At 42.8% G+C, this 14,934-nt stretch overlaps 1 protein-coding gene across 4 annotated transcripts in view; it reads right to left on the minus strand.

Moving 5' to 3' along the window:
• The window catches only part of RIPOR2 (RHO family interacting cell polarization regulator 2), a 252,946-nt gene extending 241,102 nt beyond the window's left edge, over positions 1–11,844 (minus strand). For 3 of the 4 annotated variants that reach the window (XM_077143790.1, XM_077143792.1, XM_077143796.1), the window contains exon 1: positions 11,467–11,843. In XM_077143790.1, the coding sequence (XP_076999905.1) occupies positions 11,467–11,542 (76 nt within the window). In that variant the 5' untranslated portion in view covers positions 11,543–11,843. Of the gene's footprint in view, positions 1–11,466 lie in introns of all 4 variants that reach the window. The other variant, XM_077143797.1, reaches the window with a different exon arrangement.
• Between the last annotated feature and the right edge of the window lie 3,090 nt (positions 11,845–14,934).

Below are 14,934 nucleotides of genomic sequence, written 5' to 3' on the forward strand. Positions count from 1 at the left end.
CATGACAATTTTGGGGGGGGGGGTGTGTGCATGGTCGGGGAAACGAACCCTGGACCATGACAATTTTAAAGAGAGTAAACGAAGGAAAATCTTGAGGCATGGAGCAGGAATTCCCTCTAAAAGGAATCACAGAGGAGAAAGGCTGAAGGTCTGCAGGAAATATGTGTATGTAGGTGGAGGCCAAGAAGAGGCAAGGTCTGTCTGTCCTTGCCACTTAGCCCCTTGCTCATTCCATGGTAGCTGCTGAGGAGCTGGGTCAAGGCCTGTTTGCTAAACTCTCTAGACAAGCTGGTACAGCAAGGCCAAAGTCAACACTCAAGCACGTGGCATTTTCAGGGTTCTGCAAGTCTCCTATAAATAACTGTTCAATTTTTAAAGTATGAAAACAAAAAAGAGGACACCTATTAAGAATTGCCTAATAAATTCTATCTTCAGAACAAAAAAGCTTTAACAATAGTAAATATCTAGAATAAAAACTGGTATTTGTATGGTCCTCTCAGCTGACAATATACCTCCATGTGCAAGATCTTACTAAATGCTCACAGCTGAAGTGTGTGTCAGATTACATTGGCCCAGTTTTGCTGACGAGGCAGCTAAAGCCCAGAGAAGTTAAACGAAAGCACATGAGATCACATGGCCAATTCCTTTTTTTTTTAATAATTTATTTTATTTTATTTTTTTAATACCAAAAAACACCAAACAAACGCAAACACATTCCTATTTTGATCATTCCGCCCTACATATATAATCAGTTTCACAATATCATCACATAGTTGCATATTCATCATCATGATTATTTCTTGGAACATTTGCTTCTATTCAGAAAAAGAAATAAAACGAAAACAGAAAAAAAAATTATATATACTATACCCCTTACCCCTCCCTTTCATTGATCACTAGCATTTCAAACTAAATTTATTTTAATGTTTGTTCCCCCTATCATTTATTTTTATTCCATATGTTCTACTCGTCACACAGTCAGTTCTTGATGAGTCTGCTGTGAGTTAGAAAGGGCCGAGCTCAATGGTGAAGTATGAATTTATCACCCGGATTGGAAACAAGTTTAGGACCTCCAAGGGAGGGCCAGGGCCAGGATCTAAATATAGATACTTGGTTTGTGGTTTCTATTTCTCCTTGTTAGGCAGCGGGAAGGAACACCATTAACCCTTCCAGCTCTGGTAGTTAAAACAGCTCACCAGCCTCGTGGCAGCCAGTTGATAAAGAGCGAGCTAGGGAGCTGTGCCCGTTTGGGGTGTGGTGGGAGGTGTTTCCCGTAGACACGTTGGTACTGAGCATGCTCTGTGTTGCTGGAAGGAAAAAGGGCCCCCTAGGTATGATATATGGAGCCTGGCCCCGCCCTCCTGTGTGCCACAACCCAGCCTCTGCTACAACAGTGGGGGAAGCATACTGGTTAGAAAACACTAGCAGAATGGGAAACCCTCTGAACAAGGGGGAAGAGGCAAGTTGTATGTGTCAAGGGATCATGCATCAGGACTGAAAAACCCTGGGAAGCAGGCACTTGCGGAACAGTGCTCACTCTGGAGCCAAGATCAGGTAGCTGTGGGTCCTTTAGCAGATTGCCTAACTTCTCTGAGCCTCAGAGTCCTCACTATAAAATGGATAAAATTACCAACCTCATGGGATTAAATGAGGTAGTACCTGATAAAGCACTCCGCACAAGGCTTGGCTCAAATTACAGCCGTGGTAAATGAGAGATGTTCCCTCTTACTCCTTTCTCTCTAAGCCCTCAGTTTCCACATAAAAAGGGAATGATAAAATTGATTCTTCTAACTTCACAGGAAAGTTGTGAGGCTTCAATGAGATTACGGACATGAAATCGCCTCTCTCCATAAGAATGAAGGTTTTTAATCATCCTTGTCACATTAGGACTCAGCAGCTAGTTCGTATCGGCCTCAGGAAGCTATAAGGAACAGTGGGCTTTATTTGATGTGAGATGAGGTAAGGAAAGGCCCAGTGAATGGGTCTAGGACTGAAAGGGAGATGGGATTACAGGAGAGACACCATTTATTAACTCTGCTCAAGGAAGCAGAGTACTGGGACTGGTTACTTCCAAAGAAGCAATCAAAGAAGGAACGGAAAGGAAACCAAGAACAAGCTTCTGGCCTGGGCATTAAAGTATTTATGTACTGACTGTGACAGGAGTGTAAGTGGGCTGACTAATGTCTTGCAGATAATCAGTGGCAGACCAAGGAAACAAGTCCCATGCCCAGGACCCTCGTAGACCCCACACTGCCTCCTCAAATGACACAGAAATGGATACTGTATTAGTAGTAAGGGTGAAGAGAAAAACATGTACTGTGACTCTGAAGATTGTATCTCGCCTTGAAACCCAAACAACTTCATTTCAGTTGCTGGAAGGAAATAGAAAGGAATTGATTTTTGCTTTGTTTTGTTTTTGATACTCCATTAAAAACTAGATTACAAGCACTGAAGTTAAACTACATGATTTTATTAAAGAAATCAATATTTTCTTTCACTTTTTTCCTTCTTTGGGTAGGATGTTATTGCTTTAGAGGCAATGCAGAATTTTTGGTGTTCTATTTAAATGCAATGCACAGAATTTTAACTTGAGTTAGGCACAGAAAATGGAGATGAGAGAGCTAGGCTGGTAGAACTCTGTTCCACCGTAGCAGGACTGCTGACCCCCAAGTACAAGTCCTTCACAACCCAGTCTTAGCTAGTCAGGGCTAGTTAAGCCTTCACTACAGGACATCTCCCCCTCTCTCCCATCTTTGTTCTTCTGAACCCCCTGCCTCCACTCTTCTATGACAGCCTGGCTCTAAGTTCCACACTGAAGTAAAACAATCTCAATGTTGTATACATATTCTACAATCGTATAAGGTGTCAAAGCAAAAAATGTGGGATTGACACCTGGCCCAATACATTCTGAGAAATAAATGCATTGCTGATCACATATAGAATCTCTGGGCAGCTCCACACTGACATTTCCAGGGAACAGATCAGGTGTGGTATAATTCCAGAGAGGTCAGTGTCCCTGATTTTCTTGGTGAGTCCCTAGAGAGGAGAACAGGGCTGTGAATAGAATTCAGAAGCCCCAGACCTTGGGACTTGTCTGCTTTGATGATCACGGTTTACCCTGTGCTTTTTGGTAACTAGAGATCTTACCATCTGCAAATAATTATATCTAATAAAAATATATACACTAATGGAATGTTACTCATCAACAAAAAGTAAACTACTGAAGTATACAAAAACATAGATGAACTTTGTATGAACTATAATGCTCAATGAAAAAAGCTAGATTCAAAGGGCTCTATACTTAATGACTATTTATTTCTGGAATGGCAAAACTATAGGGACAAAAAAGAAATCAGTGATTGCCAGAGACTGGGGGTGGGAGGTAGGGTTGACTTAAAAGGGCATGAGGTAATTTGGGGGGTGATGGGACTCTACTGTACCTTGGGCTGGATGGTATATGACTGCATGCACTTGTCAAAACTCAGAGCCATCCCCTAAAAAAGTGAATTTTACCCTATAAAAATTATACCTCAATAAACCTGACTAAAAAAATTCTAAAGAATCATATTAATAAATATTGAATGATATATATAGTCATGTGTTATGATGTCTAAAACTTACTTTGAAATATATTTCAAAATAATATTTATTAATGGATTGGTATGATTGATAGATATATCATAAGCAATGAAGTAAAATATTAATGTAGAATCTGGACGGTAGTTATATGGGTGTTCACTGCAGAGTACCATCAACTTTTCTGTATGCTGAAACTAATAATAAAATATTGGAAAACATTAATAATACATCTAATACATTTTCTTCACCACCTGTACCATTTAGAGGGTTGCTTGTGGGCCCACAAAATCACTGTCATACTCTCTGATAAGTTCAAAAGGGCATCTTTTCTCTCCTTTTGAAACCATTCTTTTAGGAGTAAAGCTCCCTTTTGATCCAAAGGGGGAAAATATCTTGATGTTCTTTGCACACTCTTTTACATGTATTTATTATCAAGCTCTTCTTTCTGCAGACTCAGCCCCTGGATGCCTCTTTCCAATCCATTCTACAACTGAGATAAATGCCAAGCCGGCCACTCCCAACCATGAGAATGTCGCTGATACTTGGAAAACAAGAATCAATGGGATCAACTTGGGACTAGATAAGTAACAGTCTTGTTTCCAAATTGACCTTCCATTTTGGTAGGGGATGAAGACTTACCCTTTAAATGAATGTGGGATAGTTTTTTCAAAGTACAGACACACACCCTTTCTAGATTACTCTGGCTTTTTAAACATTCTACATTACCATTTGGGGGCTGAAGGATTAGTATCGTGTGATTAGAGAGTCAGAGACAGACACAGAAGGCTACATGAATAATTAAGTGTATTTTCCGTCTCCACCCATTATAATCAACTTTTAAAATTATAATCCTTTTATTTATGTTTAGATTCATCTAAACTTCCCCAAACTCTGCTTGCCTTTATTTCAATTCCGCTGTATGGATTCAGTCTGAAAACATTTACTTCTATTTCCTAACATAGAAAGGTATTCAAGTTATTTTGTTAAATAAAACAAACAAGTTGCAAAACAGAGTATTATTATGGTGCCATTAAAATAATATATTTATTTTAATATATTATGGGAGTGCTATGCTGTAAAACCACTGATAGTGCGAACTGTACTGGTGGCAAATAAATTGGAAATTCTAGATGATTGTTCCTCTCTGTTAAACATTTCTGTATTGTTTGATTTTTATACAACAAAGACACAATAGCTCTGCATCAGATCAAAACAAATAAAAATGTTTATTTTTTTAGTATTACTTTCTAAGCTTGCAGTCACACTGCATACCAATCATGACAACTGGCATGTATGCACGCATACACACATACTCCTTCACACGCACATACATAGATACACATATACACATGCATTTACACACATGCACATATACATACACAGATGCACATGTATGCATATACATGTGTATATATATATAATAAACCTATTACTCAGTTAAATATTTTCTTGGATCTTAGTGTATTAGAGGAAAACCTGGTACTCACATAGTGGTTTGAATTTAGGCTAACATGTTTTGAGGTGGTTTTCTATCCCCCCAACCCCACCCCCAGTCCCTTACCCGAGGTCCCCTGCTTAATTCACTAAGAAAATGCTAATGAGAAAATATGCATTTTTTGTAATTTTTTGCTTCCAACCAGGGACCAAATTGTCATCCTAGTGATTAACATTTAGACTCGTTAGATCCCTCCACAAACAACCTGAGCATAAAAGGCTCTAGGATCTGTCTCCAAGGTCTGAGTCCTGTAATCTGTCATATTTATTTATTTATTTATTTATTTTTGTAAGTTCCATTTGTTCTTTCTTCCTTTCTTTCCCTTTACCCTCCACACCCTCTCTTTTGTGTGTCTTTGGCTGATGACAGCTAAAAGATCTGTCCAGATCAGCGGTTCATGCAATGAGAGTACTTGCTCAACCAACAGAACCTCCTTGAATTATTCAAAGTATATCCTTTTCTCAGGTTTCTCATCCTTTTGTTCCTTGACAGGATAAAGTAGAATTGGGCATCCTGCAATGGCTGCCACAGACTTAATCTTTCAGGTAGGAAGGAGAAGGGTTAGGACTCTACGAGATACAATTTTTTTCTGGATAATAAGAAATAGGTAATGCCATGTTTGAAGATACATAAATAATTCTTAAGCCAGGATAAACAGTAATTGGCAGAGGTGCTGGCAAACAAGAAGCAGAACTAGGGAAAACCCAGACCCTGGGAGCCTGCCTGCCTGCTGTCTAAGCTGAGGCTATTACGGACAACTGGAGCAAGTGGCTAGACAGGAGCCCAGGAAAACATGTGACTTGTGAAATGTGTAAGACTTCTTTCTTCATTTTTTAAACTTGGAGTGACGCCCTCACAGACCTCCTCTCAAATCTTTATGTTTATGGCTTTAAACCAAGAGAGGAATTCGCCTTGTATAAGAACAGAGAATCCCAGCCTGAAGCCAATAACTGCAGCACAAGGAATCTGAAATTTGGTACCACTTCTGATTGAGTCAGAAGAACAGCAAATACTAAACTGGAGGCAACAACATGGCTCCTGCTCTGATCTAGGATGTTTGGGTATCTGGATCTACGATGAAAAGCTAGATCTGCACCCACATGGCCTCCCCATGCCAGTACAAAATCCTGAAGGGGAGGGGCCAAGGGAGAAATGTGAGAGCAGCCGGGTTTGACAACATGTCCGCAGACTCTGGCATAAGTCAGGACGGAAAGCTGATAGTAAACTGGGCTTGCTCTGTAAGGTGATGCTGGATCTCTCTGCAAGCAGGGGACATCTGCAGAGTGGGTGGCCCTGCTTGGATGGAGGCTGCTGGGAAAGGTGCCCTGTCACGTTCCTCCTGCCTGAGGGCCCTCTGGCTTTTTCAGAGGTATTTAGACGGGACTCCAAGTCCCTTCCCATGACTCCGAGTTCCCCTGAAGGTCCCATGTTGGATAAGGAATTAGTGACTGGGTTCTTACCTCCTTGTATAGGAGAGCTGTCAGTCTAGGATGGTGCTGACAGGTGAGTCCCCTTCAAAAATCACACCCACACCCCCAATCACAGACCAGGGATTGGTTCAGGCCTTTGCCTAACTGGGTCTCCTTCTTGGTCTGCCACAGTTAAGAATACCACACTAAGTCAGGAGTCAGCCCAAAGAGGCAAAACAAGACAATTAAGTCACATTAGCACTGGAAAGGAAGTCCCCAGTGGTTTCGTTGACACAGCAACATTCCCTAATCTTGAACTTTTATCTGCTTTGTCATTGTGGTCTTTTCAGTGGGACAGCAAAAACTTGTTTCCATTCCTTTGATTGGGGTTCCAGAGAGCATGCCACCACCCCCAAATCCTCCCCGCCCCCCGCCCCCCCATGCACCGTGTCCTCCTCCATCAAAGCTCTGCCTAGACAGAGTTCAACTTTTTAGGGACCCGAAGCAACAACTTCCACATGGACTCTGCAGTCTGTCTTTAATCCTACTGAACACGGTTTTAGAGCCACTGTGGAAGAAAACACTCGGGCAACCTTCCAGAAGAACAGGAGTCACTCCACGGGCACTAAGAGTGCTTTTATGCCCATCTCCCTGGGACTGGCACGTCTGGGGTCGCCTCCTGCCTGGTGTGGTGCGGACAACAGGTTAGATGGGGGTGGGGTGGTAATGATATTAGAGGCTGAGGAATAAGGAGCTGCTTTCTCCAGCACGGTGTTTCCTTCCAGTCCATCCATGCTACCATCACCACCTCTAGGCACTTGACATATTTCATGTCTTTTAATCTTTCCAATAATACTGTGGGGTTGGTATCATTATAATAATCATTTTATAGTTAAGGAAGGGGACATTAGGACATTAGCCTTGCCACAGGCTGATAGCTCAGAAGTGGTAAAAGTAAGACTTGAAGCCAAATTTCTGTGATCAGAGCTTAGATATTTTCCAGGCTTTCTTTCCTTTAATCTCCCCTAATTACGGCAGATTAATAGAAAGGGTCACAGAATACCCTCTTATTTGTGCACACTCCTCATTCCTGTGGCCTGCTCTGGCACTGCCATCCATTAGAAAGTCCAGGCTCCCACAGAGCTACTGCTCTCTGCTCTACTCCTCTTTACCTGGATAGGCCTCAGGAAGCAGCTTCCTATGGTTGACAGGGTGTCAGATGATCCCCTTCCTCAAAACGTCTGCCCACCTTTAGGTATTTAGGTCTTTGTAGGGATTCACATCCTCTCTCTCTATAGCCTCTTTCAAATACAAAAATCCTTAGGTAGGGGAACATGTTACAGCTGTGTTATCTTGGCTTAACCATTCCCCACCCCACACTCCTATGGTCTGATAAATAACCTAAATATTTCACTGAAGACTCCAAGAGTGAAAGGGAAGAAGTGAGGGAAGATGGACTTCAGCAATTACTGCTTAGGATGAATATAATTTTGATCAAACTCAAACCTTTACAGCCTGACATTTTGCTAAAGGTTATAGGTATACAGAGCATATTAAGAATTGGTTTCAAGAATGCTCACCTGCCATGTGCAAGACCTGGCTTCAACTCCTGGCCCATGCCCCACCCCCCCAAAAAAAAGAACTGGTTCCTAGATGGGGAGATTTAAATATCAGCTGTGCTAAGGTAATCCTTGTTAATTTTACCATATAGTTGTATAGAAAATGCCCTTATTTCTTTAGGAGATGCTCTAAAAAATATTTGGGGTTGAATTGTCATAATTTCTGTCATTTATTATTTGAGTAGGAAAGTATCTTAAGCAAATATGTATATGGAAAAATGTTACCAATTGTTAAATGTGGTGATGGGTAGTTGGGATTCATTATACTACTTTCTCTACTTTTTTATATGCTTGGAAATTCTCATAATAAAATGTCAAAAAATAAATAAAAGCTTTCCAGTTGCTCAATATCCAGGGCCCCTTGTATGGATAACAACTGGGCTCTGTGGTGGGCAGAAGATAAGACACCTTCCATGATTTCTGGCCCCTGGTATAATTCCCTTGTCTTGAGTATGTAGTAGGCATATGAGCTTTCACTCCTGTCATGAGGTTAAATTATACCGCATAGATGAAGGATTTGCAGATATAATTAAGGTCACTAATTGGCGACTCTGAGTTCATCAAAAGGCAGAAAATCCTGGGTGATATGACCCAAACAGGTGAGTGTTTTAAAAGAGAGAACAGAAGCACTAGCAGGCGCTCTCCTGTGAGCCTGGAGGCAGCAAACTGCCATGTTGCAGGGAGGTATGTGGCAGAAAGGGTAGGCAGCCGCTGGGAGCAGAGGGCGTTGGTCTTACAATGCCAAGCAACCAATTTATGCCCACATCTACTGAGCTGAGAAGAGGACCCTGAGATTCCAATGAGATTATTGTCCTGTCTGACAACTTGATTGCAGGTTTGTGAAACCTTGAGCAGAGGACTCAGTTAATTCATGCTCAAACTGCTAAGCCACAGAAACTGAGAGATAATCACACATTGTTTTAAGCCAATTCGTTTGTGGTAATTTTCTATGCAACAAAGAAAATGGATACAGGCTTCAATGAGAGATGGTAGCCTAGCATAATGTGTTGGAAAGGATTGTAAAACTGGGTCAGGTCTCCTTGAGAGAGAAAGAGATGGAGAGAACTGTGGTTGATTAGCAATGTCTGCCCTAGGCACAGAATCAGAGGGTGGTAGCATGTGTGCCTACTATTGCTACTTAAAGTCCCTTTGTGTGTTTGAGGAAAAAAAGGCTTATTAAATTATTTTTCTTGATTACAGGATAACTCCAAGGTGTAACAAAGCTTGGATCCCCAAATTGCAGGGGTTGCTAACCTCTGGCAAAAGCCTCAGAGAAAGAAGGCCAGGGAAGTTATCAAAGACAAAATTTAGCAATTGTGAAATAATGCTCTGGTCTAGCCATGCAGGCTGGTGTTTATGGTGGGACACTTTCCCATCATTCTCTCCCTCTTCGGTGTGTTCACGCTCCCTCTTTACTGCCTCCAAATGTACCCAGATCTTCCATGAGTTGGAAATAAAATCAAACCAAAACAATGTCACTTGATCCTGCTGCTATTTTTAACTTATGCTGACTCTACCATAGCAGTGCTGTATTATCCCCCAGGCCCCCAGCCCCCAAGAGGATCATCAGAATTCCCTCCTTTCTCAGACATTTATGACAGAGAAGGCAGGACCAACCTGTTCACCAGCTATTAATACATTGTTGTCTCATACGCGAACCATATAGAATCACATTATAGTACCCAGTTGTTACTCTCATAATTTAAATAAAACCTCCGTAATGAAACGGGCCTTTTTCCACAAGTTAATATTGTTAGAGCATAGGCTGACTTCCCATCCTGACTGGTAAAACAACGCAGATCCATACCCCATTTTTCCTTAGTGACACATCCCGTAGCTGATTTACTGCCCTAAATCTGTGAGAGCACAACTGTTTTCCCATAGAAATAAAATGAGGTGTTGCAAAAACTGGAATCTGAACTTAAGGTAGGCTCGAGTGAAAGAAGCAGATAAACAAGGGAATAAAGGCTTTGAGAAAATTACTAACAGCACCTTCAGTTTTATTAAAGAAATACAAAGAAATGTTTTGTGGGATGCACATCCTGGTATGTGGTTTGCCATGTGAAATCCAGCCAGTCCAGCTTGGCCTCCCAGAGTGTGGTCGTGTTTGACACTTATGTTCCTAAACTGCTCATTCATCTTATTTTAACTGTCCCCACCAGGGTATTTTAACACATAAGAAAGGTTTTCCAACATATGAACTAGGCTTAAACGACCCTGTATGATGGGTCACTAATCAGAACAACACCCAGGACTTAAACAAGGGCTTGGAGATGGGTGATCCACAGTTTTGCATGGGAGTATAGTGTTGTTGTTACAGTGTTGAAAATTAAAAAAATTTAAAAAAAAGCAAGCCAGCATTTAGACAAATTTCTTTGGGCTTTTCCTGAAAAGCTGAAAAATCTGACCACCTGAGCACCCCACCCCCACCCCCATTCATCATGAAAACAATGAATGGTTTTGAATCGTGGCTGCACCTTTTTAGCAGAAAAGTGCTCTCCCATTTACCCCAGACCCTACCACTCCCTATCACCTCCTTATATTAAACACAAAAGTCAGTTGTCATTTATCATCATGGTGGCACTGTCGTTTCTGTTTTATGACAGAGAAAGAAGTGAGCTGTTGTTACTGGCACCCACCAAAACAAACCCATTTCACTCATTTACCCTAGAGGCCTACTTCTCTTTAAGGGTTTGAATTTGCTGTTATCCATGTTAAATAGACCTTTTCAGAAACAGACACAAACCAATTTGTTACTTATTTATGGGTAATGGTCTCAGCAAAGAGTTGGAATGCTTTTTTTCTTTCTCAGATTACTTTAAGGCTGAAATCTCCCTTTCGGGAGAGGCACACGGGCTCAAGTTCCTGTTGACTCGTGGGAACCTTAGTGTGATTGTGATAATTTAAGAAACAGACGATCGGCTCCTTTAAAGGAGATGTGACTCGCTGAGCCTTTCATTTCAGCCCCATCCTAGCGACACGCGGAGCCGGCTCCCATTCAGACATTTGGTTTTGTTCCCAGTAAAAAGAAACCAGTTCCAATCCCCACACCCCGATGACCGATGTACTTTCCATCTAGATGGAAAAATAAAGAAGAGACCCTCTCTTGCCTGCCACTAGAAAGAAACAAAGCGTAATTTGCTACCTCTAAGTGGAAGGGCAGCATTGGCTGCAGACAGGAAATAGGAAGACGGGCAGAAAAGGGGTGAAAAATAAATAAATGAGCCCTGCAAAAGGGCGTGAAGAAAAGTGAAGGGATGATTTGCACAAGGGGGGAAAATGAGTGTGCGCTGGGGGACAGCTGGGGAGGAGGAGAAGCAGCTGGAGAGGGAGCAGCGGGCACTGTCCTATTTGGGACACTCACGGTTGAGCTGCCGCCTGCGGATCCTGTCCCTCCACGGCCTGTTTCTGACCCAGTGTAATCGCGAAGGTAACACCATGGTCCCAACGTCGGCGGGCTAACACCGTCTCATGGCAGGGGAACAAAAGGGACTCCCGGCTGTCCCGGAAGTCAAGTCCACACGAATAAAACTTAAAAAAAAAAATTTTTTTTTCCCCAAAACCTCTTCTCCTTTTTTTTTTTTTTTTTTTTTTATATCCGAGGCTTCCGTTTACTTCTTTTATCTTGCAAGTTGCCTCTCCTTTCCTTCCTTTAGCTCCCGACGGGCCCAGGGCCAGCTGCCTCACCGGGCGGCCGGGGCCGAGCTGCCGCCATGTTTTATGCATGAAGGTGAGGCGGCTAATTGACGCGAGTCCCGGGTCCGCCCTGCGTTAAAGGGGCCTGTGCAGAGGCTTGGGCACGGCAGGTGCAGCCAACCCCTCGGAAGGACAATCCCTCGATGGAGGCAGGAAGAAAGAGCAGAGGGCATCTGCCAGGAACCGAGGGCAGGGCGGCCGGAGCCCGTGAACGCTGCTCTAAATTGACCTCCAGGCCTCGGGTTACAAAATGGCTCGTGGCGAAGGAGGCCCGAGCTGAGCGCCCCAGGCGGACCTTCAGGACGCGCGGTCTGGGGAAGGAGACAGGAGAGAGAAAAGACGCCTCAACTCTGACCAGTCAATTTCAGACAGGTTTCATCCTGCCTTAATGTTTCAGGAAGCCACTCTTAACAAAACTTGCTGGACAACCACCATTTCCTTTTTTTCCCCTTTGGGGGGGTGGTGTACTGTAAATTCCCAAAGCCTGGACCGCTTGAGAACACCTACTTTTATTTAGTGTTGCCCAATTAGTGAATTGTTTTAATATTGCTAAAGCTCATTTCTTTCTGTTTGCGGTAGCAGTTCTTTCGACAAGCCCACATCTGGGCACCGCCCCTCACATACGTGAAGGGCACACAATTTTACTTCTTAGTCCCTCGAACTTAAAATGGCGCCTGGCACATCATGGGTGTGGCTGGTTGAATTATGGGGACGCTGATTTTAACATTCTCTTAACTCTTACCCTCATTCATGTGGGCGTGAACCCACAGATGTTATTTTCAATTAAGGCATGGTCACCTGAGTGAGGATGGATCTTTAAACACATCACTGGAGGCTTTATCAAGAGAAGAACCTAAAAGCCGGAGCCAGTGAATGGCCTCTGGGAGGGGCGTGAAGCAGGAAGTCAGTGGGAACCCAGGAGAGAAAGGAGAGGAATGGACAGCGCCAGAGGACAGTGCCATGAGAAAGGAGAAGAGAAAGGAGAGGAGCGGACATGTCAGAGGATGTTGCCATGGGACAGAAAGCCAAGGAACAAAAGGATTTCCACCCAGGGGAAATTGTTCCCGACCCTAAGAGGAAGCAAGCCTTCTAGCCACTGAAATGGTAAGCCCGAAAATTTCTGTTGTTTAAACCAAAACCAGTTTGTGGTATTTGTGAGAGCAGCTTGACAAAACTAACAAGGTAGGCAAGCAATAGATATTTGTGGAAGGAATGAATAATTCACTGAGAGCAACACAGTGATTTTACTACACCTAGGTGATTCTTTAGCACCATTTAAGCTGCTCAATTCACTATCTACAAATATTCTTATTTGAAGCTGCTCACCCATCCCTTTGCCAGGATAATGAAAAACCTGCCTGGTCTTTGTACCTGGTTCCTGAGGAAGCAACCTCTGAGTCTTTGGAATTTCCTGTGATAGGAGTGTCTTGTTATTCATGAAGGGCCTACCACCACCCTGATAGTTCATATGCTAAAGAGACAACAGGGAGGGGCTGGCCACCTGCAGCCTTAGAGTGGTGGGACTGGCACCAGGGAAAGACCAGTCAGGTGATGAGGGGGTTGGGACTTTGAGCCCTCTCATATCAGCCCACCTCTCTGACCTCTGGAAGGAGAGAGGGACTGCAGATTGAGTTCAACCACATGGACACTGATTCTACTAGTAATAAGCCCACCCTCCCAATTAACTTGGTCACTTGAAGTCCAGGACGGAGATACATCTCTGTGCCAGGAGGGTGATATGTTCAGACTCCACTTGAGGAGGACACAGAAGCTTGCGTGTAAGACCTTCCCAGACTGCCTGGTACATCTTTTCTTTTGGCGGCTTATTTGTGTTCTTTCTATAATACAACCGTAACCAAAAGTATAGCAAAACGTGAGTTTTCAGTTGTTTTAGTGAGTTACTGAACACAAGATGGCTGGTAGGAACCCTAGAATGTATAGCCATCTGGTCAAGTGTGGGCCTCCATACTTGTGATCTGTGTCTGAAGGACCATTTTTCAGAGGTTGATTTTATCCTGTGGAGTATGGCCCAACTCTGGGTAATTAGAATTGAACAGCGTCAGAATTGAATTGACTAAGTTACTGCAGTCATGCAACTGGTGTTGGAAGCTGTGTTGAGAGGTAGAAGTTTTTGATAACCTACATATTACCTAAGATCATACTCCCTAATTGCCTACCAGCAGTGACTTCAGAGTCTCATTTTACCCTTACGTTTTCCTGGGATCCTCCAAACAGGGCTGTCCTTCACTCATTTACATTCTTACCCTCTGCCTTTCTTACACTCTTCTGGCTTATGCCCACCAGCCCTAATTTATGAGGGCCTTGTTTGTTCTCTGCTTTGTTTTTAGTGTGCACATCCATATAAAGAGTAAGTTCCTTGGTGACAATAACTGTGTATTCCTGTTTCTGAGCTGCTATGTACGGTGGCTTGCATGGGAAATATGTGGCATGAAGGGGTGACTTGGGACCACTTTAGTCTGACCCCCATATCTCCATCAGTCTCTTCTCATGCCACCCCAAATAAATATACAATCTAGTTAAATGCTATAAAAACACAACTACAGTCAGAACCTCTAGGTGCTATACCCTCTTCCAAACAGATTGCTGTTCTGAACCTCCCTATATAGAAATTCTAGAGCTGCCATGTGGGAGGAGATACTTAATATATCAGTTGCTTATTTCCTTCTAAATCCTTCTCATCTGCAAATATCATATTGCTCCAGAGAGCAAAACAGTTATTGATCAAGGCTTCAGGAATAGTCTTGCCCTGAGGTTGGAGCTGGAAAAAGTTTTACCCAAGTTACCAAACTTAGCCCAAGATAGTCCATAAACTTACTGAAGGCGGAAACTCCATCATTTATTTTTGTGTCTCTTATGGTGTCCAAGCTGAACTGGAGGGAAATAACTGAGAGATGGGAGTCAGGAGGCTCAGAATTGCAGCTAACCAGCTGTGTGATTAGCCACATCTGTTAGTCACCGTGACTTGTTTTCTTCATGTTTAGGTAGAATACCTACAGACTTCACAGAGTTGGAAGATGAAATAAGTTAAAAATGCAATAACTATTTAGGGGTTGGTTGAGTATTGGATTGGCCTCTAAGAGTCAGGCTCTTTTTCTAACTAGCACTATGCTTGGCA

The sequence above is a fragment of the Tamandua tetradactyla genome, chromosome 25, assembly GCF_023851605.1.
Source record: "Tamandua tetradactyla isolate mTamTet1 chromosome 25, mTamTet1.pri, whole genome shotgun sequence".
NCBI classification, from domain to species: domain Eukaryota; kingdom Metazoa; phylum Chordata; class Mammalia; order Pilosa; family Myrmecophagidae; genus Tamandua; species Tamandua tetradactyla.